This window comes from Poecile atricapillus, chromosome 2, assembly GCF_030490865.1.
Source record: "Poecile atricapillus isolate bPoeAtr1 chromosome 2, bPoeAtr1.hap1, whole genome shotgun sequence".
NCBI lineage: Eukaryota > Metazoa > Chordata > Aves > Passeriformes > Paridae > Poecile > Poecile atricapillus.
The window spans coordinates 89,575,851-89,603,763 of record NC_081250.1 but is presented as its reverse complement, the minus strand read 5'-3'; the positions used below and the strand labels follow the sequence as shown (position 1 = coordinate 89,603,763).

The window sequence follows — 27,913 nt, the reverse complement described above, 5'->3', positions numbered from 1 at the left end:
TACCCAATCTTTATTGTCTCTGGAAGTTCTGAAGCCATTGCAGCAGCTGTCACTGCATTGCCCTAGACTGTCTCAGAGTAGCACCAAGGGGCAGAAGACTTGCCTAAATCTTAAAGCTTGCAAGATTTGATTTCAGTGTGATTTTAGTGCCAGGATCTAACTTGTAAGGCATTAATAGAGCAGTTTCTGGCAGCGTTTCTGTGAATAACACAGTTCTTGTAGGACTGAAGGCTACCTATGTAGATTGCAATGGAATGAAGTGTTCTCCGTGTTAGACGAAAAAATTGTTTTCTTAAAGGCTAAATGTTGGACGCTCTTGTTTAAAAAACCCCACAATGTTGGAGAACCTGAAATGTTGGAATATTGCTGCTGGTTGGTGGAAAAATGAAATTATGTTTCACTCTCGAAGGGTTTCTGCACTTTACACCTGGGAGAGACGTAGCACGTCGGAGCACTCCGCCTCCCTGAGCAGGAAGTAAAGCAGTGGGCTGCACCCTGACTTGGCTTTTTTTATAAAAAGAGCTTTGCCTGTCATTAGGAAGGAGAGAATGGAACAAGGTTTTATACATCTTTGAAAGGCTACAGTAAGGCAGAAAAAGCTAATGCTTTTTTTCCCCCTCGCGGAGAAATCGCTGCTGCAGCACTTTTCCCGCTGCCCTTTGCCCGGGGCGGGCGGGCTTTCCCAGTTTTTCCCAGACCGGGGCACCGGCCCCGGGGCCGCACTCGCCGCCCGCCGCTGCTCCAGCGGCCGCCGATTGGCGCGCCGGAGCCTGCGGGGCCGGGCGCCGCCGGCACCGTGACGCTCGTCCGGGGCGGTCCCGCCGCGCCTCCCGCCCCCGCGGTGCTCCCGGCCCCCGCCACCATGCACCGCTCACTCCGCGCCTGCCGCCGCCTCGGCCGCTCCGCCGGTCTCCTCCTCTCCAGCCCGCCGCCTCCCGCCACCCCCGGCCGCTGGATCCCGGCGCCGCCCCGCGCCGCCATGGTGAGCCCCGGGCGGGGAGCGGGGAGCCGGGAGCCGTGACCTCTAAGTGCCACCGCCGGCCGCCGCCGCCGTCGCTCCGCCCCCGCCCCACAGGGACTGGGGGAGCGGCGGCCGCCGGCTGCGTTGGGGCTTTAATCCCGCGTGTTGCTCCGTTAGGAGCGCACCAGCACCGGAAAGACGAGTCCGCCATCCTCTGCCGGGATTTTGCGGCCATTTCCTGCATCCTTCCTGCGGCCGGGCCCGGCTCGGCCCCGCTCGGCCGCCGCTGCCGGGCAGGCCGGGATGTGCAGCGCGCAGCTCTCCCGTGGCGCTGCCCGGGGTGAGGTTCAGCGGGGCCCTGAGCACGGCCCTGAGCCGCCCCGGTGCGGCCGGGCAGGGCGCGCATCCTGCCGGGCAGGAACGGTGCTGGGACCTGCTTCACAGAGCTGCGCTGTGCGACAGCTGCTTCCACAGGAATCTTAGGCGCTTTCTTGGAGCTGTTGAGATGCAAATAATAAACAGCTTTATCCTCACAGGAACGGGAATATTCGTCACTGGAATAGTTTTGGAGCTGCCTGAAAACAGGGAGCTTTCAGCTGAGAACTGCCCGGTACTTCTAGCAGGCATCATCTGTAGATATTTGCGTATAAACAATTAGTTGTCGGGCTCTGACGCGAGTGGGACTTGATTGTTGCATGCGGTTCAGCACAGAAACAGAAACACTGTTTGGATAAGGAACTTCAAATCTCAGTACTGACACGTTGGAAGTTGCATGGAAGCCTTAGTCTCAGGTGTATCTTTGTGAGTTCACTCCTTAAAACGAGGTAATATAGACTGTGAGAGGAATTTCAGCAGAAGGTGGTGTGTTTGGGATTTTATCGATCCCTTAGTTGACTAAATTAGTTAATAAATTTAGCTAGAACATCAGTTTCCAAACTGTAATATTGATGAAGGTGTAAAAAGTAGCATTTAATAAAAAAAACTTTCCAGTGAGCGAAAAAACTTTATGGTGGGTGAAACTTAACTGCATAAGAAAACTGGTGTCAGAGCAGACTATGTAACTCAAGCCACTGGCCTGTTGGATGGTTCCCCTTTCTATTTTGCCATTTGGCATCGTTTGAGAAAAACATTATAAATCATGGCCTTCATTCATTTGCTGGAACGTGGTATTTATGGGTCTACAATCTTACAAGAAAGAGATGTGTTTTGCTCTTTGCAGGTCAGAAACATGACCAGTTGCGAATTCCTTGGGTTTAAATAACAGTACTACTTAAAACATCCCTCAGTGGACTTGGAAGTCAAGCAGCTGTTGATTTTTTACAGCAAAAGTTCTGTATGTTTTTATGGAAAAGAGGAACCATCAAAAGATGTACTAACCAGTATTTAAATGAAAGAAAACAGCCACCCAACAAACCCAAGCGATCATTTTTCGATGTTTGTAGAGATTTTCTCAGTAGCAAGAGTTGTTTTGAAACATACTGTGTATGTAGATACAACCAAATACTCATGCTGTCCTGATATGTTTATTGTGTTGCCTTTACTTAGAGCTAAATTGCACAAGATGTTTTAAATAGAATGGTCATAATGGTCCTTCTGTAGCTGAACATTGTAAAATATTAGGGTTTGGATTCTAAAGGGTGAATTTCAGAATTTGTGACTCGAATTATGTTATAAAAGAGAAATAATGCTTAGAAATAAATATTTTTCATCTGCTAAAGGAGAGCAGTGAAACATAAATTGCACATTCTGATGGCCTCAAAAGACTGTTTTTGACATGCTAAAAATGATGGTTCTTTGAATCAAAATACTTATATCCAAAAGTTGCTGCATCCATAAATGAGAATGTAATTTTCCACAGGAAGCATTATTACAGCAGTTCTGCCATTTGAGTATCACTGGTGTGTTATGGTGCAATCAGTTCTGATCAGTTCCCTGCAACAAGGCAAAAGTACAGTTCTATTTGCCTAACTGTAAGCTTTGGACTGTGTTTGGGTTCTAGGGGTTTTGGAGGGCTGAGAACACCTTGTCAGGCCTCCTAAAGAGGGGGAAAAAAAAAAGTTTTGTAAGTGTGAGGAACCGTAGATGTGAGCAGAGCCTTGCTTGTAGCTAGGATAGAATTAGGTGAGCACATGGGTTCGCTTTGGCTACTGGCAGAGTTTCCACATCTCCTTTTGGCGTCTCCTGAGGTGCAGGGATGGTGGAGTAGAAGGTTGATGGAGTGTGCCACTGATCCACTGTTTAACAGCTGGTCATCTGGGTCAGGGAGTGACTGCAGAAACCGCTTTGCATGCAGGAACTGGGACCTTCAGCTCACAAAGCCACTCAAGAGGTTGAATTCTGTTTGAGGAGCGAGGAAATAATTTGTTACATTCACACTCACAGTGGTTGTTGCACGAGTCTGAAAGTAATGATGCAGCTCCTTCAGTCTGCATTGAAAACATCCCTTTGCTTTTTTACCTAACAGCAGCTGTTACACTAGGAATCAGCAAATGGCATTCTTCTTAAAATACCTTTCCCTGTTAACTTCATTGAATTTATGAGCATGGAATTGGCTAGGAAAGTTGTTTTTTCTGTCTTTAATGATTTCATTGTTGAAAAGTACTTGTACGGGGATGTACTGATCCTATTTATCTTTGTTTCACCATTGTTGACATTGGAATTATGTAAGTTTGAGGAATCAGTTGTGTAACTGCTAACTTTTTTGTCTAATAGGTTACAAGTAGTTTAACTTTTTGTATTGTTTGAGGGTGAATGCTTTCGGTTATTAAACCACTGATGATATTGAGAGCTGGACTTGGAGCTAAATGGGTTCTGCTTATCCAGCTCTGTGAAAGCTTTGCACTGTGTGCTTTTTCAAGGTGTCCAAATGTCAAAAGCAGGGATTTCAAAGACAATGAGTCAGTTATCCCAATCGTTGGAATATTAATGTGTGCACATGTATGGTAAGACCCACAAGCATTAAACATAAACCAAATTAAACATTTTTGGTAGTGATATACTAAAGAAGCATTTACTATATTCTGTTTCTTGTTAGCATGTAAATGAAAGCTAAGTGACTCAAGCAGGACAAAGAGGATTAAAGAACATAGGAATTACTTACTCTTCCACACTAAGCTCTTGAGGAGTCAGTGCCCGGGAGAGCATCAGCCAAAACACAAGATGTGGTGAGCAGGATTGCCATGTGGGAGCTAACCCTTGTTGTGGGCTGGGCTGCAGTTTTTTCCAGTTCACAGGCACCACCTGCTCTGTGAAGTACTTAAAGTGAGCAGGGCTGGTGTCTGTGGTGTGTGACTGATGGTACCTGATGACATCTGTCTCCATCTGGCTGGGGATAATGCTTAGGACAGTAAAGAGACTGGGACACTTCCCTCTCTCTGCTGCAGCTTGCCATCCATGGTGATGCAAACCTGGGTGGGAAGAAGGTCAGGGCTGCTGGGGAGTGTGTTCTGGCCGATACCCAGCTGTGCTTCTGTCCAAGAACACTGAGACCCACTAAAGAAGGAGCAAGTAAAATGAACGAAGAAGAGGGAGGAACAGTCTGTCTTCAGAAGTGGACTTCTAGGGAAGACTAATGAACATACTCTGATACTGGCTCACTCACTCATACTGTGTGAACATGGATGATGCTTTCCCTATTTTCTGACCCAAACTTTATGTACTCAGCGCTGCTGAGGCCACACCTTGAGTCCTGTGTCCAGTTCTGGGGTGCTCAGTTCTGGATGGACACTGAGATGCTGGAGTGAGTCCAGAGAAGGACAGTGAAGCTGGTGAAGGGTGAGGAGCACAAGTCCTCTGAGGAGCAGCTGAGGGAGCTGGGGTTGTTTAACCTGGAGAAAAGGAGGCCTGGGGGGGATGATATAACTCTCTGCAGCTCCTGAAAGGAGGTTGTAGCTAGGTGAGGGTTGACTTCTTCTCCCAGTTAATTACAGGATGAAAGTGTTATGAATAAGGTGTACTGATTGGCTTATGCAAATGAGGAGGCATTATTAAGTATGGTGGGAAGAAGTTCTGTTAAGGTTTATAGTTCTTTTGACATGTACTCTTATTGTTCCAGTTTTGTTTTGAATCCTTTTCTGTTCTCCCCTCGATCCTCCCCTTCCCCTTTTGTGGTTACTGTCTAGCAACTCTGGCCAACAGGGCTGTCAAAATATGTGGGGGGGGCATATACTTGGCCTTTGCAAGAGGCAGCAGGGAGTGAGGGACACTGGTTGCTGGGAGGCTTGGCAGGGTAACATCTCACCAGCAATCCAGATGTGAAAGGGGCTCCACCAATGAAAGGCACTGGGGACTGACTGTCAGACCTTGGGAGGAGCCAAGTCTACCTATAAGGATGAGGCCACAGACCCTAGGAGGAGCCAAGCATGCATGTGTGGCAAAGCCATGGACTGTGGGAGGTGCCAGGACAACATATTAGGACTGCTCATGAATATTAATGTTGCCAATGCAACCTTTTGTGTATAAAACGCCGTTTTGTGAGCAGAGCCTCTGGTGAGCAGGATTCTCGCTATGCTCCTAGCACTGCTCGCCCTTTGCTCTGTAATTTTAACAGGTTCTAATTAAATTTTATTTACTTATTCCTGCCCGGGGTCTGAGTAATTTATAACAAAAGGAAATGGCCTCAGGCAGCACCCCAGGGAAGGTTCATGTTGGAAATCAGGAAGATCTTGTTCACTGGAAAGGTGATCAGGCATTGGAATGGGCAGCCCAGGAAGTGGTGGAATCACCGTCCCTGGAATTGTTTATGAAATGACTGGATGTGGCACTTAGTGCTGTGGTTTAGTTGACATGATGATGTTTGGTCACAGGTTGGACTTAATGATCTTGGAGGACTTTTCCCACCATGATGATTCTATGATTTTTACATCAGGGAGTTTCCTGAGTCTGTGGTTTGTCTGTGTAAATAACCCAGTTTAGATCTTTCTTCTGAGGGCTTACCTCATCTTCCCTGAAGTCTTGTGAACTTCTTGCATCCTCAGCATCAGCTGTCAAGGAGTTTTGTCAGCCTGTATGAAAAACGACCTCTCACTTTTAAAATCTTAAAGGTTTATTAAACCTTAACAAATACAACAAAAGACTGAATAAGGAAAAAGGACAGCGTGCTGAGAGCCGGTGACCTGACAACCATGACCTCGTCTATAAAATGGCTGCTTCGCCTTTTATACCCCGGGGGGTTACCTCAGGCAACCCTGGCCCCCCCCAAGATCTGTCAGTCAACTCTTCCTCGCTGTCCATTGGTGGAGGCTTCTTTCTTGCAACTTGATTGGCGGCAGGTGTTGTTGTGCCACGCCCCCAGCACCAAGCCTTCAGTACATCCCTCCACAGGTCCTGGCCACCAGGGCCGTCCCCAGGCAGCCATACAGCTGGGAAAGGGGACTGTGGAGAGAACAGACAACGTCTAAACAACAAGTCACAATAACATAACTGTACATCAGTAAAACTTCTCTTAACATACACATAATATTCATCTCTTAATTGCCAGAGCCAACCATCGCTGTAACAGTCTGCTGCTCCCTTTCCCTTGCTTTGCACCTGACTCCTACAGGCATGTTAGGGCTCCTGCATCTTGTGTTGGAAGAGACGGTCAGCAGTTAATTACTGGTTATACCTCAGTTTTCCTTCAATCCCCTGGTTATCTTTTTTCCTGAACAAAAAATCACTTGTCTTAAGAAAGGTGTTACCTACCTTTTATCATCTTTATTGCCTTTGAACTGTTCCCAGTAATATGTGTTTTGGGTATGAAAGAACCAAATCTGCACAAAGGCCTCAGACTGTCAGTGAGTCATGGTGGCACAGCGGTGTTCCTGTTTGTATCCTCTATTTTTCTTGATAGTTCCTCGCATTTGATTTTCTTCTTTCACTGCGCTGCAAGACTGACTTGACTCTATTGATGAGAGTTTTTTTTCTTAAGGACCCACCCCTGAGGGTCATGGTTAGGTCAGGAACCCGTATATATCAGGGTATGTATATGTATATACCCTGCCTCCAGGGCTGAGATTGTTTTACCCTATCCATGATAAAGAAATGAAAAAGACTTCTCCCCCTTCCTGAACTCTGAAAGAAGGTAATCTGCTCTCCCTGGAAAGGATGAATACCTTTCTCACAGAAAATTGGGACTTTGCTGACCAAGGTGTGGGAAGAGGAGGAATAAACAGTTCTTGCTTTCCTGTCAGTTCCATAATCTTTACAGAGCTGCACATGAATGTGATCACATCATCACAAATTAATGGGCTGTTCTACAAAAAATAAAGAATTACTTTTTGGGGGGGTCTGTCAGCTAAAATTAATTTAGCTGTGCCTGTGTTAGATAATAACAGATGCTAGGTGGATAAATGACATAGAAACATTACCATACATAAATATTGCACAAAGTATACCTACATATACGTAGATATAGTTCCTTTGTGTTGCACAGCTAGAGATCATCTGTGTTCCTGGTTTAATAGGCTAGAAAGGATAATTAATGGTCAGTAATTTGGTACTGGATTAGTCAATTGCTCCCTTCCAGTATTAAGTGTCTCCTGCAGTGTGGATTTCAAATAAGAATTATGTTACACATGTGTTGATTGCGTGGATGCTGCCAGAATTCTTACATGCTACTTCTTCAGTTGGGTTTTTATGAAACACCTGTTCTGTAAATTGTGAACTAAGTTACTGACTCTTTGAAAACATAATCTCTTCTCAGGATGAGGTTTCATGCAGTGGACACTGAAGTCTTAAACATTGTAGTGCTTCCTTTCACCTTGGGTCAGCTACCTTACACAATTTGTAGTTGTGGCTTTTGGTAAGACAGCTGCTCAAACTAGAAGAATGTCTCAACTTTGAAGATACAATTAAAAACATACCTGTGACTGGCTGCATGTCTTGGCTTTGTATTTTTTCCCATCTTCTTTTTCTTGACTACCTGCTTTCAAAAAGATACCAATTGCCAGTGTTTGATTTTTTTTTCCCCTTTCTATAGTCTTCTCAAGAGGCTTTCAGGACAGAATATGATACCTTTGGTGAACTGAAGGTCCCAAGTGACAAATACTATGGTGCCCAAACTGTAAGATCTACAATGAACTTCAAGATTGGAGGTGTTTCAGAGAGGATGCCAGTAAGTAATTCAAATCTATGTTCTCTTCTTTAGCGCTGCAATGCAGGTGGCTGCAAAAAACCTTTTGGTCCCCTGACTTCAGGGTAGAGGGTGGTGAAAATAAAGAGGGATGGGCACAATTGTGTGACCCAAAGAGTACAGATCTTTAATAAGCAAAATAACAAATGCATAAACTGGACAACATATGGGGATGTACACAAAAGGTGGGGGCCAGGGGGTTACAGTAACTGGTATAAACTAAGGTGGGGGTGGAGTCTGAGGGGAAAGAGCGAATAACAACTAGAGATTATGAATATGTAAAATAATGCAGCAAAATATAACCAATGGTAACAAAGAAACTATGGAACCTTCTAGTCTTATTAATGTATAACTTTTCAGGGGGCATTGTGGGTGATATTTTACTTGCCATGACTGTGGGGATTTTTCCCACAGCCTACATCAACTCCAACACTCTATAGTATGTTTTGTATGTGAAAGTGAATACCTTCTTAGGCTTTTGCTGGAAGTGTGAGCAACTTTGAGTTTTAATTAAAGGTAGAAATTTCGTGGCAGTATATTATTCTAGCAGGAATACTTCTTGTGTTTAAATAACTTGAATATTGCTTTTGAATAATTTTATGGGGTTGCTTTGTTTTTTAATAACCAGGATGAATAGAATTGTCTTTCATAGTTTCAAAGATGAAAAAGCAAATGCAGTAATTTGATGTAGCAAATTTATATGGTTTCTTATTGAAGTAGTCTAGTATAGTTTGAGTTGATATAAACTTAATTTGTCATGTGTAGCTGTGCATAAGCCATTAATGTGCACGTACTTTGTCATATACTTACTCTCCATGTACTGAAATTTGTCAGTTTTCCTTCAAAAGGCTGTTTTAGAAATTGAACCAGTTCAATTCTAGTGCTGATGATAAACAGAGCACACCTGGGCTTGCAAAAACAGCTGTGTGCTGCCCTCTGTACTGTTTGGATGAATGTTACTGTTAGTGGGAGCATAGGTCAGATGACCTGATTGCTCTCTGGTTTGGCTGCTGGACTACTGCTGGATTTAAGATCAGAAGGAGTTTGGTTTAGAACTAGACATGCACTATAAATTGATAACATATCCTTTGGGGGAAAGAAATTGTGTTTAAACTTATCCTTGTGTCTCAGGTCCAAGTTATAAGGGCGTTTGGAATCTTGAAGAGAGCAGCTGCAGAAGTAAATCAAGACTATGGTCTCGATCCAAAGATTGCTAAAGCCATTGTACAGGCGGCAAGTGAGGTAGGAACGAGCTGTTTAAAATACTGCAACTGCCACTGTATTTTTGTTAAGCTTTTCACAGGAGGTTGGGCAATTGCGCTTCTCAGATTGGTAAAGTGTTTCCTGTTAGCAAATCTTGTTCTCTACAGATAATTTAATTAATATATTTTACTATTTTTTTTTCTTGCATGTAAAGAAATGATAGAACGTTCAAATGCATGTTTATAAATGCCACCCAAGTGCAGAGAGTTGTGAGTGACCATTATTTGAGGTGTGATAATACCAGATGATTTGCTTTGAATGAATCAACATATTTGTTTATCTAGAAGCATTTTTAAGAGTTTTCTTGTTCTGACTAGCTTAAAAATATTTCAGTGGTGGCAGAAGCTGTGTCCTCTTCCTAGCAGCTGTGGCACCTTAAGTCCCAAGACTCAATAGCTTTGGAGAACTCCAGAATAAGTCCAGACTCTTCTTCTGGTTTCTAGGGTTCCCCTAGTTAAAGGTGGATTAGAAGTTTTGGTGGATTAAGGCTCCTTAGTTTAAATTAATAAATTCTAAAAGTTGTTTGTGGCTTACTTTATTGTGTTTTAAAAACACCTCTGCTATGATAACATTTCCCTCACCTCCAAAAAAATTTTCTAATACAACTTCAATAAAACTAGGAATCAAGGTACTCTTGGCGGTGGGAACGTTGCCCCTGTATAACACGGGAAATACAGAAGACAATTTCTCAAAAAGCATGATTCCAGAAGGACTGATGTGTCCTGATAATCTGATTGTCTAGCCTCAGAGTTGTGACAACAGCTCTTTTGTTTTTCTGAGGCTAAAAGCATGGGGCTGATACTTCTGAGCACAGATTTTGATACTATCACAAACACACGTTTAGAAAACTCTCTGAATGTGTCTAAGATTCAACAGGCTCCAAAAAATATTGATCAAAGAGGAGAGTGCCTTAAAGGAAGGAGGTGTTTGATACTGGCAGCCATCTGCTGGCTTCATTGATTCAACATGTAATGTCTGCAGGTGTAAGAGGTCTGCAACTTCCCTGTATGAAATTTCTTTATTGAGAGGTATCAGAGTCCAGTTACACAGAGAGAAGATGTAACCTGAAGTACCTTTTAAAAATATTTTCTGTCTATGTCTGTAGAACATAAAATCAAATTCTATATATCTCTGTATTTCACAATTCCGTGTTTTCAAAAAGCATAGTAAATGTTTTTTTCCCTTTTAATATCTGGTATTACATAAAAACATCTTAATTATTCTAGTGTAAATTCACTAATTGCTATATGTAGATGTAAAAATATAATGGAGGGCATAATTTTAATTATAGCAATACAATTTTCAGGTTTATGTTGTTTTTTTTTTCTATTAGAACAACTTTTCTCTGTTTTTTCCATTATAGGTAGCTGAAGGAAAATTAAATGATCATTTCCCTTTGGTGGTGTGGCAGACTGGGTCTGGAACTCAAACCAATATGAATGTCAATGAAGTCATCAGCAACAGAGCTATTGAGATAATGGGAGGCACACTGGGAAGCAAAAAGCCAGTGCATCCGAATGATCATGTTAACAAAAGCCAGGTTGTTACACTTGTTTTATACTGCTTTTAATTTCAAAAGTTTTGTGTCTTTGAATTGTGAATTTTGAGTTTTCTTGTATCCACTGTTTAGGTTAAAAAAAAAAAAAGTTTTGTGGACAACTTTGGCAACAATTTTCTGTTTTTTTCAGTTTAAATGAACTTTAAGATGTTTTTCAGTGACAGTATGAACTTTTCAGATTAAAATCTTTGAACTCATTCATGATAGATAAATTCACGCATAATGTATTAGACAATGGTGGCCTTGTGACAACCACTGCTACAGTCTTAAAGATGTTAAATATAGGTCCAGTTTCTAAAAGTTGGATCATGGTAGACATTTTTATTATACTTCTCTCTTAAACTTCTCCTACCTTGAAGGAGAGATTAAGACACTGACTTTGTTGCTTCCCTTCCTGATCCTTTCTGTTTACTCAGGATTCTGTGAACTATGGATTTAACTTTATCAAAGCAATGTGTGTTTTAAAGTCACCTACAATACCTTTAAAACCATCTGTCTATTTGTTAGCTATCTCTCATAACTACTATAGTAATTCTTTTCTTTTGTCCCAAAGTTGTTATGAACAATCCATTAAATTTAACTTTCTGTGGGTGTATTCATAAAAAGTTGATTTATCAATAAGGAACTGACCTTGTGGAACATCCCTAAATTATTTACTCTTAGTTTAGTTTCTCATAGTTTATGAGATTAAGAGAATAAAGCCACACATGCACATCTTACAGCAGCAATGGTGAGAAAAGCTTGTAAATTAATTTATTGAATTTTCTCCACAGAGTTCAAATGACACTTTCCCAACAGCAATGCATATTGCTGCTGCCCAGGAGGTTAATGAGGTCTTGTTACCTGGACTAAAGAAGCTACAGAATGCACTTGAAGGGAAATCCAAAGAGTTTTCCCAAATCATAAAAATAGGGCGCACTCATACGCAAGATGCTGTTCCACTTACACTTGGGCAGGTAAAAGAAAATAAAAAAGTATGCATTTCTTTGGAAAATTCGAACTTAAGGCTGCCTAAATTAAGTTTATAGTTTAGGATAAAATATAGGAAAATGGCTGAATCTCAGCCTGAGTATTTTCAGTCTGTACTGGAATTCACTGGATATGCTGTACTCTAATACATGCATTATAACATATATTAATTTTTTTCCATATGTGCTTTATTTCTAACAGTAGTAAAATATAAATTATTTGTAAATGCTGTTTCATTACCACATAGGACAGTACAGTTTTTCTGTTACACTGACATTACAGGGAAGAGGTAGTTGTTGTCTGTAATCTGTAAATTTATGTAAGTTATGTTTTCCCAACACTCAAAACTACTAAGTATTGCGAATGAAAATTTTCCATACATAATCTTGAGTTTATAAATGTATGTATATATATATATATATATATATATATATGATGGTAAATGTTATCATATTGTTAGGAATGGCTTATATTACAGTAATTTAGTAATTAATTAAACTGAATTGAGAGAAAAGCTGGTAGAATTTATGTATTTTTTCCCAAGAATGCACAGGCAGGGTTTTTACTAATTAAAATCAAGTAAACAAAGCCTAAGATCCATTTCTTTATTTGTACTTTGAGAACATTAATGTAATCTTGGAGCTGATTTACTATGGAATCAGATCCTTAGTTGCTAAGTATGCAACTAAGATAAAAGGTGAGGGAAAGATGGATTATATATATGCTTTTGTATATTAAGATTGGTTTAATGTATAATTTCTTTGTAGTATGAGAGCAGTCCTTTAATAGATGTATATTCTCCCTCTTAATGAAAGCATGGTTAGATTTAGCATTTGGGTAAAGTTCAGTGCCTTCAGGTTTTTGAAGGAATTAGTCAAGTCATGTTAAAAATCTAAAGTAATCTGGATGCTTATTCTTGGTTGTTGTCTTTGATCCATAACTTTGTCCTCCTTTCTTCAAAGGAGTTTAGTGGCTATGTGCAACAAATTAAATACGGTGTGGCTAGGATTGAATCCACCTTGCCAAGGGTGTATCAGCTGGCAGCTGGCGGGACTGCAGTTGGCACGGGATTGAACACAAGAATTGGCTTTGCTGAGAAAGTTGCTGCTAAAGTGGCTGAACTGACGGGTGAGGAATGGTATTTGGGAGTGAGTTATCAGTAAAGCAATGTATGTAACACCCAGTCAAATTCAAACAGAATCTGTCCAGTTTCCATACTTCTCATAAGATTAAACTGTATTTATGTTTTAACGTGAAGCTTTTGTTAATGTTAAGTGTTATATGCCTTCTGCTTTGGATTTTTCGTGCAACGTATTTTTATAATTATACTCAGTACATTGAAAGTGACTGAAATGATGGTGTTTATCCAAGCAAGGCACTTTGGATATGGATACAGTTTCAGACTTCTATTATTAGCCCAACTATAATGCTTCTGTCTTGATCTTTGCTCCTCTGGCTCTCTTAATTTACAGTGACTTGGTGCACAAGAAGAAAAAAAAAACTTCCAAAGCCACTCTGTTTTTTTCATATGAAACAGTAAAAGTTAACATTCTGATTTTTTTTTATTCTGTCTTTATAGATCTTAAAACTTAATTTACAGGGCAATTGAGTTTTTTGATGTGTAAACCAGATCTTTTGTGTCACAGTATCAGTTTTCAAAATGCCCCCCCCAAACAAATTTGTACATCTGTCATTTACATTTGCTGTAAAATCTGAAATTGCTTAGTGGCAGTATTTTTGTTTTAACGGATCCCTTATTCAGTGCCTTTCAGAGGGTCAAGACTGTCTTGTACCCTGATAGAGAAGTAACTTGATGTAAACAACAGGTGCCAGGAGCAGTACAGGACATGTTTTGGTGGTGCTAGGAAGCTCTCTCATGTTAATGGATGTTCTGTGTTTTGTATGGGCAGGTTGTATGAGTAGGGCGGACTCCTGACATTCCTCATGCTCATGTAGAGGGTGGTTATTGGCAAGAACAAAAGGAGAAGTTTGGATGGATCTCTGTAACTGAGAAGGCAGCTCTGTAGTTCACAACCCATGCAAATTTGGTGGGATTTGGTGTTTGTCAGGAAGTGCAAAACACTGGAAGTTACAGGGATTACGTTGCTCTCCTTCAAACTGGTGCTGAAAGCTCAGATCAGTCATATTGGGGGGCAGAAGTCCAGCCCACAGTCAGTCCTTAGTGATGTCTGTAATTTATTACAGTCTCATTCTGCTGGAACTGTCCTTCCAGGGCAAAGTCCTGAATGAATGTTTTTCATCATGGAACGTAGGCTTACATCTCAGGCATTTAATTAACATAAACAGAGCTGTTCCTTCCATTGCTCCTGTGCTCCTGCTGTTGGCAGGCATCCTCCTAAGTCTGATCCAACTTTCCCATGTTCTGACAGGTTTATTGTTCCCTTCCATTGTGATTACTTCTTACTTACCCTAATGCCTGCACTGTGCTGCAAAAACATCTGGTTTTTATAACTGAAAGCATCACAGCAATTAACAATCTAACTTAATGCAAGAAATGCCTAAGTTGGGCTAACTTTTGAAAGGTTATTGACATTCACAAAGCACTGTGGTGCAGAAGCAATGCTTACAATGCAACACACTATGAAGGCTTGAAATTTGTACCCTCGTAGGTGGATGCTCAAATTTTATACTCTTCTATATTTTAGTGACTTTCATTGTGTCTTTTTGTTTTTAATTCACTTTAAGAAATATGTTTGTGAAGAAAGCTCTAGAGGAAAGAGATGATCTTACAGGGTTGTTAATTTTAATTTTTTATTAAGCTAGTTACATGTTTGATTGTCTGGTTTATGTCTGCAAGGAAGTGCTTCACTGTTTTAATGTTTACATTCTCTCCCTGTAGGTTTGCCTTTTGTCACTGCTCCAAATAAGTTTGAAGCTCTTGCAGCTCACGATGCTTTAGTGGAGCTCAGTGGAGCCATGAACACAGTGGCTTGCAGTCTAATGAAAATAGCTAATGACATTCGCTTCCTGGGCTCTGGACCACGCTCTGGGCTGGGAGAACTCATCCTGCCTGAAAATGAACCAGGGAGCAGCATTATGCCAGGTACAGGGAACACATATGGAGAAAAATGAAATGTTTCTTTTTTATTTTTTTGACCACTGTCTCTTAACAAGTGTTTACCAAACACCATCACAAATGTCAGTAAGTCCATGTTTCTCTCAGGTTTTACCTACTGCCCTATTTTCCAAAACCTCTGTTCATAAAAATGCTTGCACAGCTTTGTGTTGGCTAGTGTATGGGGGAGAGTATTATCTATAAGAATACGGTTTTATTAACACAAGTGTACTTCTCCAAACTTTCTTTTAGAATTGCAAGATCTCTACAATTTTTAGGTAAACACATTCCTGAAATAATCTTTAATCTGTGAATTGTAGCAATACTGTCATGTAACTTTTATTTTGATCTCTGCTTCCTACCATGATTAGTGTTTTGCACTCACATTTTTCCCTTCTGCAATGATCCCACTGTATGGGAGGATAAGAAAGAAAGTAATAATAGTAGTAATCATTCCTTTCCTCTTCTAAAAAAGTATGTACATACGTGAATATTGTACATCCAAAACTATTCTAAGCTTGTTCCTCCTGTATGATAAACTATAAAAGAAGCAGGTCATGAACATACCTGGCTCTAAAAAAGCAAACAATCAATGCTCTTATCAGGATTATGTCTAAAAATTAAATTTTAAAACCATAAAACAAACTTGCTTTAACTTGCTCTAACTTGGTGTGTTTGTTGGGTTTGACAGGGGGTTGTTTTTTTGAGTTTTGTTTTGCTGTTTTTTTCTGACAGGGTGTACTAACTTTATCACAAAGTAATTCTAACAAATTAGTAATACTTCCCTTGAGCTGAGTGAGATTTTTTTACTGGTCTCTCAGAAATTCCAACTTGCAGATGTGAAGACAGGTTATAATCTCTGGACTATTAAGAACTGTGGTAATGAACAGCTGTTTAGCTCATGCACATGTTGAGCTGTTGAGCTCATGCTCAGGCTCTCAGTCTTGGGAGACTTCTGAAGCAGCCATAGCTGTTTTACAAATCCTTGCTGAAAATACTGGAATAGTACAGTCAATTTAATATAATTTATGGAAATACCTTATTTTCTGTGGTGCGCAGATACAGATGAGTAAGACAAGTTACCTCTTACAAAACATTTTCTATTGAATGTTATTTGGTAAAAGGCTGCTCATGGTTGGTTGGTTGGTTGGTTTTCCCCCTTTCTTCTCCTTTGGTAACCTTTTCTCTCTCTTTCACAACCAGGAAAAGTGAATCCTACCCAGTGTGAAGCTGTGACCATGGTGGCAGCTCAAGTTATGGGAAATCATGTTGCTGTTACTGTAGGAGGAAGCAATGGACACTTTGAACTTAATGTATTTAAGCCCATGATGGTAAGTTCATAAAGTTTTACATATCTAAGACTTTTAAAGTAATTGTTTGTACAGTCAGATAACTTACGGACAGAAAAACCCCTCAGCGAACACTTGAATGCTGCCAAGGTTGGGGCATCCGCAACATCCCTTTGATACTGTTCCAGTACCTCACCTCCCTCACAGTAAAGAATTTCTTCCTGATATCAAGCCTAAATTTTCCCTCTCTGTCTGTACCCATTGTTCCTTGTCCTATCACTACAGATCCTGACAAAGAGTCCCCTGTCTGTCTTCCCTGTAGACCCCCTCCAGATACTGGAAGGAAAATAGCCTTCCAGTTAAATAGGTTGAAATTGCAGGGAGGGCACTGGTTATGAACAAAGGTGTTAGAATGTGCAACTAGTAATATCTGAATTAAATAATTGGTGTTTCTTTCTTTGTCTTGTTAGATTAAGAATGTTTTAAACTCTGCAAGACTTCTAGGAGATGTGTGTGTTTCTTTCACTGACAACTGTGTAGTTGGAATCCAAGCCAATACGGATAGGATCAACAAACTGATGAATGAATCTCTGATGTTGGTAACAGCACTGAATCCACATATAGGTAGGTTTAAGGCTCAAGAACTTCTCACTACATACCAAAATACTTTGTGGTAACATTATTTTGTACACTACATTTGTATTGTCACAATGCTTGTGAGGCCAAGTCAGGTCAAAAGTTAATTTACTTTAATATCACCAGTTGCTGGTGTAAAAATTGTGTTCTCCTTGCAGTGGTCATGGCAGGGTTTTAGAAAAATAACTGATTAGTCAAATGGAGATTGGGAGAGTTTATGTCCCTCTTTTTCTAAATTATCATAATTAGAGGCTGAGTGAAAGATTAGAATATGAGGGTTTTTTTTTTAAAGAAGATCCCATAAATTTTTTATCTAAATCATTTAATATCAGAATAACAAAATTTACTTTCACTTCAAGTAAGGAGTAAACATTTGGTGTGCATTTCCTGCAAATTGAGTTAAGCAGTAATAGTACCTAGTAATACCTAGCAAATAATTTTCCAAAGACCGTGTCCCACTTTTCTCTCACCTGTAATGAATCATCTAAAATTGCAAATGGATAACTTGTTGGTTTTGTTTTGTAACAGGATATGATAAAGCAGCCAAGATTGCCAAAACAGCTCACAAAGAAGGGACAACGTTAAAAGAAGCTGCTCTAAAGCTGGGGTTCCTTACATCAGACCAGTTTGATCAGTGGGTGAAGCCTAAAGATATGTTAGGTCCTCAGTAACTTCTGTAAAAAAAAGAAAAGTGTTCTTAATGTAAAAAAATAAATAAAACAAATATGATATCATATAATCTCTTAGTTGGAAAAGGCCTCTGAGATCACTGAGCCCAACCTACAACTGAACCACCCTGTCAACTAGACCATGGCACTGAATGCCACATGCTGTCTTTCCTTAAACATTCCTCCATGGATAGTGACTCTACCACCTCCCTGGGCGGTCTATTTCCATGTCTAAGCACCCTTTATGTGAAGAAATTATTTTAATGTCCAGCCTAAGCCTCCCCTGGTGCACCTTAAGACTGTGTCCTCTTGTCCTGTCGTTTCCTACCTGGGAGAAGAGGCTGACCCCCACCTGGCTCCACCCTCCTTTCAGGCGGTTGTAGAGAGCGATGAAGGTGTTTCCTGAGCCTCCTCTTTGGCAGGCTAAACACCCCCAGCTCCCTCAGCAGCTCATGGGACTTGTAGTCCAGACTCTTCATCAGCTTTGTTGCTTTTCTGTGGGCTTGCTCCTGTAACTCCATGTCCTTCCTGAATTGGGGAGCCCAGAACTGGACACAGCACTCGAGGTGCGGCCTCAGCAGCGCCAAGTACAGGGGGACAATCCCTGCCCTTACCCTGCTGGCCACGCTGTTCCTGATTCATAGCGCGGTTTTGGTACACGTTTTATGTTTTCCTGGCACTTTGGACAGATCAGCTGACTGACGTGATGGGGATGACCCTACACTGCGAGCAGGCGGTGCAGGCCCAGCAGCTGGCTATACACGGGGTGCGATGAGGAAGAAAAGCGTCCCCGTGTGCGGCTGCTGAGCCTCCGTGCGGCCCGAGGGCCCGTCCCCCCGCCGCCAGCCAGCGGGGCTGGGAGCTGGGAGCTGGGGGCTGCGCTGCCGAGACAGCGCTTCCTGCTTCCCGCGGCCCTTCCTCCGCGGGGCGGGCCGGGGCGGGGCCGGCCGTGGCGTTCCGGGTCGGCCGGGAGCGCTGCCGCCGCTGCCGGGCCCGGGAGCGACTCCGAGGCACCGCCGCCATGAACCGCTTCTTCGGCAAGGCGAAGCCGAAGGCACCCCCGCCCAGCCTCACCGACTGCATCGGGACGGTGAGTGCCCGCTCCGGGGCGCCCGGGCCCGCTGAGCGCTGCGCGGCCCGGCCGCCGCCGCGGCGGCCCTGGGGACGGCGGCTGTGCGTAGGTGTGAGTGAGTGTGGGGACACTGCGGTGCGTGGGCACAGTGTGTGTGCCCGTGTGTGGATATGTGCATCACAGAACCACGGAATGGCTTGGAAGGGACCTTAAAGATCGCCCAGCTCCAACCTCCCATGGCACGGGCAGGGACACCTTCCGCTAGAGCAGGTTACTCAGAGCCACGCCCGGCCTGTCCCTGGGCACTGTGATGTGCGGGGATACACGGTGTGTTTCGGTGAGCGTGTTTGTGTGTCCGCACACGTACACAGGGATGTAGCTGTGTATGTCCAGGCACCCATGCCTGCCTTTGTGTCCTGCGCATAGGAGCGCATCCCATGAATGGGTGCACGCGGTGAGCGGGCATGGCTCTCCTTACATCCTCATCCTCATCGATGTTCTCAGCATTTCCATCTGAGGACTTCTCTGATTGCACTACCTAACTCCTGCCGTGGCAAGCTGTGGCAAGGCAGGGGCAGAAGCAAGAAGATCGCTCTCCCTATCCAGTACAGAGGGGTGTTTTGTCTCTTAGGGCTGGTGGGGTTGATGCTAAAGGTGTGTGCAGGTGGACAAATAAGCAAACTCAGACCAAGTAAGACATGCTCAGGAAACACGTGGCAAAACACTTTACTGCTGTTGTTGTGTTGGCCTGCCTGCAGAGAGGGTTAAGAAAAAAAAATGTTAAGATTTATCTTGTAATTTGATAGTCTTTTTGACTTTAAAGTTAATGAAGAAAACTGGAGCATGGTTTTGCAGCTCCTCTTTTTATAAACTAATTTTAAGAAGTGAGGAAAGAAAATGGAGTTTCTTGAGTGTTTCTGTTAGTAAACAAAGGTCAGTAATGGTTGTGGTATAAATGTAGGTTAACTAAGCTTTGTCACTGGAACCTGACAACAGTTTCCATGGCAAAATCACAGCTTTCCTCTCAGAAGATTTATTTTGCTACCCAGTGAAGAGACTCTCTAAATGAAATACATAATATCTGTCAGTGGTACCTACACATCAGTTTCTTGGGTATGTGAGTGGCTGGAAGGGGAGACAGAAGTGCTCATAATGTTTGTCCTGGTACTTTATCTTACTGACAAAAATCTGTATTGCTTTTTAGCAGCATTAAGCCCAAACATAACTCTAAATATATTTTGTTAGAACAGTGAATAAAGCATCTGATTGAAAATCAGGATGAATTTTCCCATTGTTATCATTAAACACTTTGGTGGATGACTTGAATTCCAAAATCCATCTGAGATACTAAGTGCTTAAATTTGCTATTTTGGCAATATAAGTGGAAGAGCAGGAAGTCTTGTTTCCCTCAGAACAACTGACTCCTTATTAGTCTGTTAGATTTTTCATGCTGCTTTTGCCAATTCCAAGTTAATGTCCATTTTCTAATCTTGAGGTAAATCAAAAGAAAATTTAGATAGATCGGCAGTCTGTCTTCTGCTAAGAGCTTGTTCAATCCTAAAGGAGTTTTGGGGTGCATAAAAGTGTAATTTAAACAGATGTTTTGATTTGCAACTCCAGGAATTTAGTTTTTTTTTCCTTAAAAAATCTTGCTGAATGCAGCTTTGATCCTCTTCTAGCTGTTTATAATTGTACCATCTGCAAGTTTGTCTAGGCAAGACAGATTAACTGAAAAGAAGAATTTCAGGTTCACTTTATGCATGTGATGACTTTGGCAACCAGTGATGTTACAGGATGGTTACTAGTTGTTACTAGTAAGCATGGGGAGAAACACTTTTTTTTAGTATTTTGAAGTTTATTAATTAACTTTTTGTGACAAGTTATATGCAGTAATCTGACTTGTGAAAGGCTTTTCACAATAGTGGAGTCTCTAGGATAGGTCCTTCTAAAACTACAGACATGATTAGATTGTTTATTTTAAATTACACATGAATTATTGTTGAAGCGAGTTGTGTGAGATATTAAAAAACTTGTACTATTTTTTACAATATTAAATCCAACAGTTTGGGGGCTCAACCACTATTGCTTTTGGGGTACTATTGCATTTCTGTCTTAGACACATTTTGCTCTACCTTTTGAAAGAGTCAAATTGCTTTGTGAGATCTCTTCCCATGTTAGCGGTAATTAGCCATTAAATGGCAGTTTGGAAATGTGTTTGGTGAGAAGTGATTAATGCAACATTTGTTAAAAACATAGACAACTCTTAGGCAGTAGTCATGTCTATGTTTTGGGTGTTCTTTCTTGTGTAGACAAGTTTAGTTATCTAAAATTCATTGCACTTAAAGGCAGGGCTTTTTATGTTTGGTGGCAGAGCACAGTCAGATGACTCAAAGCTGTCACGAGGCCGGTAGGAGGAAGAATGCACCAGGAAGCGAAGCATTAATGATGTTTTTTAATTTTTCTTCTTTGAAAAAACACTCTAAACTTAAGTTTTTTTCACAGTAGTAAATAGGAAACATAGGAACAAAAGGTTAATAGTTGTGACAGCAGTGTTAAAAACTCAGATACCCTTTCTTTTGTGTAAATTGGGGCCCTTGTGTAGCTATGAAACGTTCCTCAGTGTGCCTTGTTTGTGAGTAATAGACAGAAGCTCTTCAAGTCCTAATACACAGTCTAGTTTTTTGAATAGATTAGATCCATTCTCCCCTCTTCTGTCCAGTCTCATTTTTAAAAGCTGAGGTCCCATGTCATGTGTGTGTGAAATTTTTACATAGTTGATGTGGGAGGTTCTGTCTCTGTTTCCTGCTAGTGCTGCTTGAAAGAATCATTATATAAATAAACAAAATAATTTTTTTCTCCTGCAGAGCCAATTTCAAAGATGCAGTTAGCTGATAAAGATCTTGAGGAGGTGCCATGCTTTAAACATACATGAGTTTTAAAATCCCAATTTTTTCTCTTTCTTGCTATTAGAATAGTGTTTGGATAATAGAAAACTTATTACAAATTTTTCAATGCCTCCTGTGCCCAGACACTTTAATGTCTTGTGTGGAATGTTCATATCAGATGTTTTGCTCAGGATGGCTCTGGCAAATGCATGTTGCTGTCATAGAGCAGGGTTTTAAAAGGGTCATTGAAACACTGAAATCAAAATTTACATATTTGTACATGCTTAGCCACACCATTAGCCAGGCAGAGTTGTAGATTTGCACTGATCTGTCTTATGCTATAATTGGAATGCCATAATAATCTAATCCCTGGAGAGTCTCCTTGGAATGAGAAGTTAATAAGCTTTATTTTCTTGTTTCCAGAGAAATGCTGGGCTACTAATTTCATTTTAAAAAGGCCTTTTATGAATTTGTGTATGCTGTTAGGACTACCTGTACCCATGCTTGGTTATGTAATTGTTGTTTTTAACCCTCTTATGGTGAAGACTTAAAATATATTCCAAATGGCAGCTCTGTGGAATGCCAGCAGGGTACACCTAGAAGTTTTCCATTCCACTTTAGTCCCTGCCACTTTGTGTTACCAGAAGTTCTGGAATGGAGAACTGCCTTGAGTGGGTTTGCGAGGGAGCATCTCAAAATGTGGAGAACATGTTACAATAGCAGAGCTTCCTGCAGCCTCAGAGTGTTGTTTCTTGTGCTCCTTCTAGAAGTTGTTTCACTTGATTCTGGGTCTGGATTCTCACAAAATCTATATTGTTTATAAAACCACTGAGTAAAGAAACAATTCAGTTAGAAACACAACAGAACGGAGGCTTTTTATTGTCCCATACCCAAATAAAAGCTTAATGAATGTTGTTTTCTTTGTTTTCCCCCTCATGTAATAAAGGTGGATAGCAGAGCTGAGTCAATTGACAAGAAAATTGCTAGGCTTGATGCAGAACTAGTGAAGTATAAGGATCAAATGAAGAAAATGAGAGAGGGACCTGCAAAGGTAAGAACCTTTTGTGGAATTTAAGCATGAGAGGATGTGACTCACGCTCCTTGTCATGTGATTTAGCCAGTTCATCAGGTTCTTAAAACTGCATCTTGCCCTATGGATGAGAGATAAGATCCTGCTGGATTATTTTTATTAGACATACATCTTTGAACAGTATTTTCATTGGTTTTTATTTATTCCAGAGTATAATGTAATTCTTCCGCGACAAGTAACTTGTTTCCCTTCTTCCTTGCTACCTGAATTAAGTCTGGCAGAGAGGCTGTTTTGTTTGTCATCCAAAATAAAAAGCTCCACACTATGCCTAAAGGGAGCAGGGCAACTCATTTTTTAAGGGGATGAACTTACACTATAAAATGAATTTGAAAATAAACATATATGATATAAACAGTATTGTTCAAGTACCTGTTGCAGTGTTATTTTATGCTGACCATTAAAATGTGTTAATGAAAATAGTTGTGGTGGACAAAGTTTGTAGACATTTTATTCTCCTTACTGAAAACATAAATCAGAAGCTGGAAACTGAAAGCTTATTTTCTATAAGAAGCTTTGTGTACTCTCCTGTTTTGTTAATTGTTAATGCAGGCCAAATGCTGAATGTAACTATTGTTAAACTCTCGGCACTAGTAACTGAGGAGTCTTTTGGAAAACTTAAATCAAATGCGTTAGGTTTAAACAGCATAATCAAATGTAAAGTCAGGTATTTTATCTAATACAACACTATTGTGTCTTTCAGAATACAGTAAAGCAGAAAGCGTTGAGAGTGTTAAAGCAGAAGCGAATGTAAGTTGAAATCTTTCTCAGTTTGTTGTTAATAAAAGGTTGTTTTCTTTAGGGGGTGGTGGCACCACTTTCATTTCTCTTTCCAGTACTCTCCTGAGCATTCTTTAAAGAAAAATGCTGAGGAAGCCTTTCAGAAGTATCTTCTTGCATATTTATGATTTATATGTCAGTATATAAATTTGGATTGGTGGTACAAGATAACCCAAATTTGCTCATTATTACAAATATGCTTGGCTCCTAAACTTTCTGAGAGATTGCCTCATTTTATATTATTAATTGATTACTGTAAATTGTGTATTTGATGACCTTGCTCTGATTTACTGGAAATTTACCTGTTCTCTGTGGACACCTTTGAGGACTTGTACAGATGTAGTGCAGGTAATTATGTCTATGCAGAAACTCCCAAATGGACAGGGTAGGTGACCCTGTGGTCTGGTTTTGTCTAGTGTACTGTCTTGAAAGAGTCCAGCAAGAGATCCAAAGGAAAGAATATCAGAACATGGGAAGTGTTCAGGAGTATTTCACTGGAATATCTCATAGTCCGTGAAATGCAAATTTTGAAAGCTGCCTGAGCCAAAGCTCACATCATCTTGTATTTCACATCCCTCAGATGAATTGTACCTTTATGGACTCACTCAATTACTTGTTAAGTATTAGTAAACTCTCACAATCCAAAATATCATATGACAAGAGGTGTGGTACTTTTGTTAGATGTTGTGAGGAGGACTGCTTGATTCTGGCTTTTAGGGTTTTTTTTCCTTGGTTTTTGACTATGCTGCCAGCTAATCTTCCTTGGTGGGATTACTGGGCCCCTCATAATAGGCTACTGTCATATCCCTCAGTCATTTCTTTCTGTTCTTGTGCAACAGTGATAGGTGAAGTCATTAGTGTCCAGAAAGTTTTGCATGTGGATCCTCATCCTTCAGACCTCCTGCTTTCCACATTAGAAGGAATCATGGTTCATTTTTATGCTTTTGTTCTTTTGATTAACTTAACATATTTTACATTCTTGATTTGATACAAGTTAAGCTTTGAGAAAGATGATTTCTTAATTTTTAAAGTCTCTCTTTTCCCTGTGGTTAGTCTTAAAGGTTTCCTGTTGGTATCCTATCCTCCTCCCTACCCTGAAAAACTCCAGTGTGGAGCCACTGTGGTTTGGATAATCTGCCAACTCTTCCATTATCTTTGCAGCATTAGTGAGCATGGCATGCATGTCTACCTTATGGTGATTAAACTTTTGCTGTATCCTCACCTACTATGTCAATCTAGGCAAATGTGGTGTTGCTGTCAGTTAAAACAAAGCTTAGTTCAGGAATAGCTTTGTTGGCTTCAAGTACACAGAAATGCATAATGGCCAGATTTTTATGAAGCTGTTTATTCTCCAGTTGTGTATAGTAAGTGAAAAAAAAACCCCCCCACACACAAATTTGTTCCTATCTTTAGACTACTGTTGCTGGTTTTTCAATTCCTAAAAAATTAGGAGCATTTGTGGTAATAAATATTGTAGTGTTTTAAAGCCATTATTTGCCTTTTTTTTTTAAACAGGTATGAACAACAGAGGGATAATCTGTCACAGCAGTCTTTTAATATGGAACAAGCTAATTACACTATTCAGGCACTGAAGGATACAAAGACAACGGTACCAGTTTGTTTATCTCACACTTGTTTAATTTGTTTAATCTGTGCTATATCAGATACAAGCATGATATTTGACTCTTCTAGGTGGATGCAATGAAACTGGGGGTGAAAGAAATGAAGAAAGCTTACAAGCAAGTCAAGATTGATCAAATTGAGGTGAGCTTTTATAGTTTAAATAGTGAAAGAGCAAAAATAGTATACTGAAATAATGGTGAGTGGACTATGAACTTGGAGGCAAAATGACTATTTTTCTTCACATGAGTTTGTCTGTCTTTTTTATGGGACCATCCTAATTTCTTCCTGATTTTTCTGGTACTGCACAAACAGTGGTTTGCCTTGATTGTAGTGATTATTGTTTCCTTGCTGAGCTAATCTTTAGTCTCTCCTCCCCTTGCACTTCAGTATAAATGTTAGTGGATACTTCCTGCTATGGCTTTTTTTGTCCTTTTTTTTATTCCTATGCTACTAACGTACAGATTAGTCCTTTACCCCCCTCCCAGTTCAAGGTAGTGCCTGAAAAAGAACAAAACCTAAACAAAAAAAACCCCAACATCCAAACAACAACAAAAAGCAGCAACAAATCAAACCACTAGCCAAATATCAGCAAGGGCTGGCTCTGACTTCAGAAAATGCATAAAAAATCTCCTACAAGATCTCTAAATATAATTTCAAGTATGCTGCTACTTAAGGTCTTACCCAGTGCCAGTGGTGAATTCCTTTAAGTTCTGTTTCCTTTTCTGTCTTCTGTAAATGCCCTGCATTGTTAATCTTTAGGCAAATATTGTTTCCTTACCTGTACTCAAGTACAGTGCTAGTAAATATGCTAATGTATCCTCTAAATTTTTCCTGGCACAACTAAGGTTAGTGCTTATTTTCCAGATGGTAGATTTGTCTAAATTTTATACCTTATCTGCTTTTCAAGTACTCCTGTCCTGAATGTGTGTCTTGACTTGTATTAATACTGCTTCCAAAAAATGGTTTATGTATTAAAAGACTTGTATGTTGGCATTGCTAAACTGAATTCGACTAAATATGGACCAATTGAAAATTATTCTTGCTTCAGGACATACAAGATCAATTGGAAGATATGATGGAGGAAGCCAATGAAGTCCAGGAGGCACTGAGTCGTAGCTATGGAACACCAGAGATTGATGAAGATGATTTGGAAGCAGGTTAGGAAGGGGGAAGATGATTCTTTTATATTATGGAATATAAAAATCATCATACTGTCATATAGTGATTGTTTTATTTCCTTGGTCAAATGCTGTAAATATGTTTTAAAAAGCTTTGGTAGCTTTTTTTAAACATTAAAGCTGCATTTCCTTTAAGAGAAGTCACAAGAGCATAGACAAACATGAGATACCAATGGAATGTTACAAGGCAGGGAATAAGGTTCTCTCCAGTGTCTGTGTTTATTTCTGACTGATGACTGATGCTGAATCTGAATGTAAGTGTTCAGTATAAATCCTGAGTCTGTAAGAGCAGCTTTCCTCTTGCAAAAGGAGCTTCTTGCATGATATTTCAACCAACATAATTTAATTTCAGAACTGGATGCGTTAGGTGATGAGCTTTTAGCTGATGAAGACAATTCCTACTTAGATGAAGCTGCATCCGCTCCAGCAATCCCAGAGGTCACTCCTACGGACACAAAAAACAAAGTGAGTCCTTGTAGAGTCCTCTCTAACAGCAAAATACATTTTTGTTTGGTTTAGATTAACCACATTGGTGTTGGTTGTTTGATATTTGGGATCCTTAATATTTTGAACAAAAAAGTGTGCTTAATGTATTAGATGTATGGATGCTAAATACAGAGAATTTGAGAATACAGTGTACAGTATACTCTGAATGCTTCTTAACTGTGTTGAAAATCACTAGAATGACATTTTGTCACTACTATAGTCACTGTCAGACTGCCAGTAGAATTTAAGTGTACCATTACAGCTCTCGTCTTAAAACCATAAAAAAAGCTTCTGTATGTTTGCTTTTGGGGCATTAATAGAGCTTCATAATGAGGAAGAACACTGATGCTCTTGTTTTGATTCCAGCTGTCACACAGTGGCAATTGCAGATACAGACACTTCATAGAAGTAGTTAGGAAGCTTCTGTGAAATTTCTGGTTGCTGGAGACTTGCTAACCCATCACTTCTTTTTCTTTCCTACAGGATGGCGTATTGGTGGATGAATTCGGGTTGCCAAAGATTCCTGCAACATAAATGTTTCAAAAGCAAAATGGATACAATGAACTATACTTTTCAAATTGTATTAAGAATCTTTTTTTATTTTAAAATAATTCTGGAGAACTTGTCCTTCCAGTGTAACCTTAATATCACTACATCCTAGAATGCAATATGAATGGCTGGTGGTGTTCTTTCTTTGGAGAAAGTTGTTCTACTACTGACTTCTGTTAATGGAAAATTCATCCCAGTTCCCTTCAGTGGATGCAGTCAGTCTGCTAGGTTTTGATTTCCGTATCTTATGGACAAAGTAAAACGTGAAGACTAGTGGTGGCTGTTGATAGCTGAGATTTATTTTGACTTTGTATTATGTTTTCTTTCTTGAGACTAAGAATATACATTGCTGCTTACTCTCTGTAAAATAGTTCCCTTATTACTACGCCTGTTTGATAAAAGAACTGAAAGCAATTTTTAAACTACCGCAGTCTTGAGACTTTTATGCGATTGTACTTGTAACCTTCTTGAAAACTGCTCGGGTTATCATTAACTTTATGTATTCCGTGGAGACATAAAATCACGTAGATTAGCAGAACCCTTTGTGTGCCGTTTTTTGGCGATTAATTCCGTGCGAAGGGCGGGGGGAGGTTATCAGCGTCATGTGCACAGGGTTCGCCTGGTTTGGGATGGGGAAGAAGAGGTCCCGTTCCCTCCAGACGTGCCTCGGCCGCGTCCGCGCTGCCGCCGGGAGCCGCTCGGCGGTGCCGCTGCGAGGGCGG

General features: G+C 40.6%; 2 protein-coding genes across 2 annotated transcripts; both read left to right on the top strand.

The window, feature by feature from the left end:
* The first annotated feature begins 819 nt into the window (after positions 1–819).
* Positions 820–17,602, top strand: FH (fumarate hydratase). Its single transcript, XM_058831254.1, has 10 exons — positions 820–982; positions 7,920–8,054; positions 9,204–9,314; positions 10,699–10,875; positions 11,667–11,849; positions 12,825–12,990; positions 14,723–14,926; positions 16,142–16,269; positions 16,698–16,851; positions 17,392–17,602. Exons 1-10 carry the CDS (start codon positions 863–865, stop codon positions 17,532–17,534), a joined length of 1,521 nt encoding a protein of 506 aa, XP_058687237.1. The 5' UTR covers positions 820–862; the 3' UTR covers positions 17,535–17,602.
* An 835-nt stretch (positions 17,603–18,437) lies between these two features.
* CHMP5 (charged multivesicular body protein 5) lies at positions 18,438–27,729 on the top strand. The gene is made up of 8 exons (XM_058831255.1): positions 18,438–18,621; positions 22,435–22,539; positions 23,279–23,325; positions 24,871–24,964; positions 25,048–25,119; positions 26,027–26,135; positions 26,509–26,621; positions 27,126–27,729. Exons 1-8 carry the CDS (start codon positions 18,553–18,555, stop codon positions 27,174–27,176), a joined length of 660 nt encoding a protein of 219 aa, XP_058687238.1. The 5' UTR covers positions 18,438–18,552; the 3' UTR covers positions 27,177–27,729.
* The last annotated feature ends 184 nt before the right edge of the window (positions 27,730–27,913 follow it).

Bases quoted from the DNA above. Each gene is read 5' to 3' on its own strand.
- FH (XM_058831254.1), top strand. From the start codon at position 863: ATGCACCGCTCACTCCGCGCCTGCCGCCGCCTCGGCCGCTCCGCCGGT. The intron at 8,055-9,203 runs GTAAGTAATTCA...CTTGTGTCTCAG, and splicing joins GTGTTTCAGAGAGGATGCCA to GTCCAAGTTATAAGGGCGTT. The intron at 11,850-12,824 runs GTAAAAGAAAAT...CTTTCTTCAAAG, and splicing joins TTCCACTTACACTTGGGCAG to GAGTTTAGTGGCTATGTGCA.
- CHMP5 (XM_058831255.1), top strand. From the start codon at position 18,553: ATGAACCGCTTCTTCGGCAAGGCGAAGCCGAAGGCACCCCCGCCCAGC. The intron at 18,622-22,434 runs GTGAGTGCCCGC...CATGTAATAAAG, and splicing joins TCACCGACTGCATCGGGACG to GTGGATAGCAGAGCTGAGTC. The intron at 24,965-25,047 runs GTACCAGTTTGT...TGACTCTTCTAG, and splicing joins TGAAGGATACAAAGACAACG to GTGGATGCAATGAAACTGGG.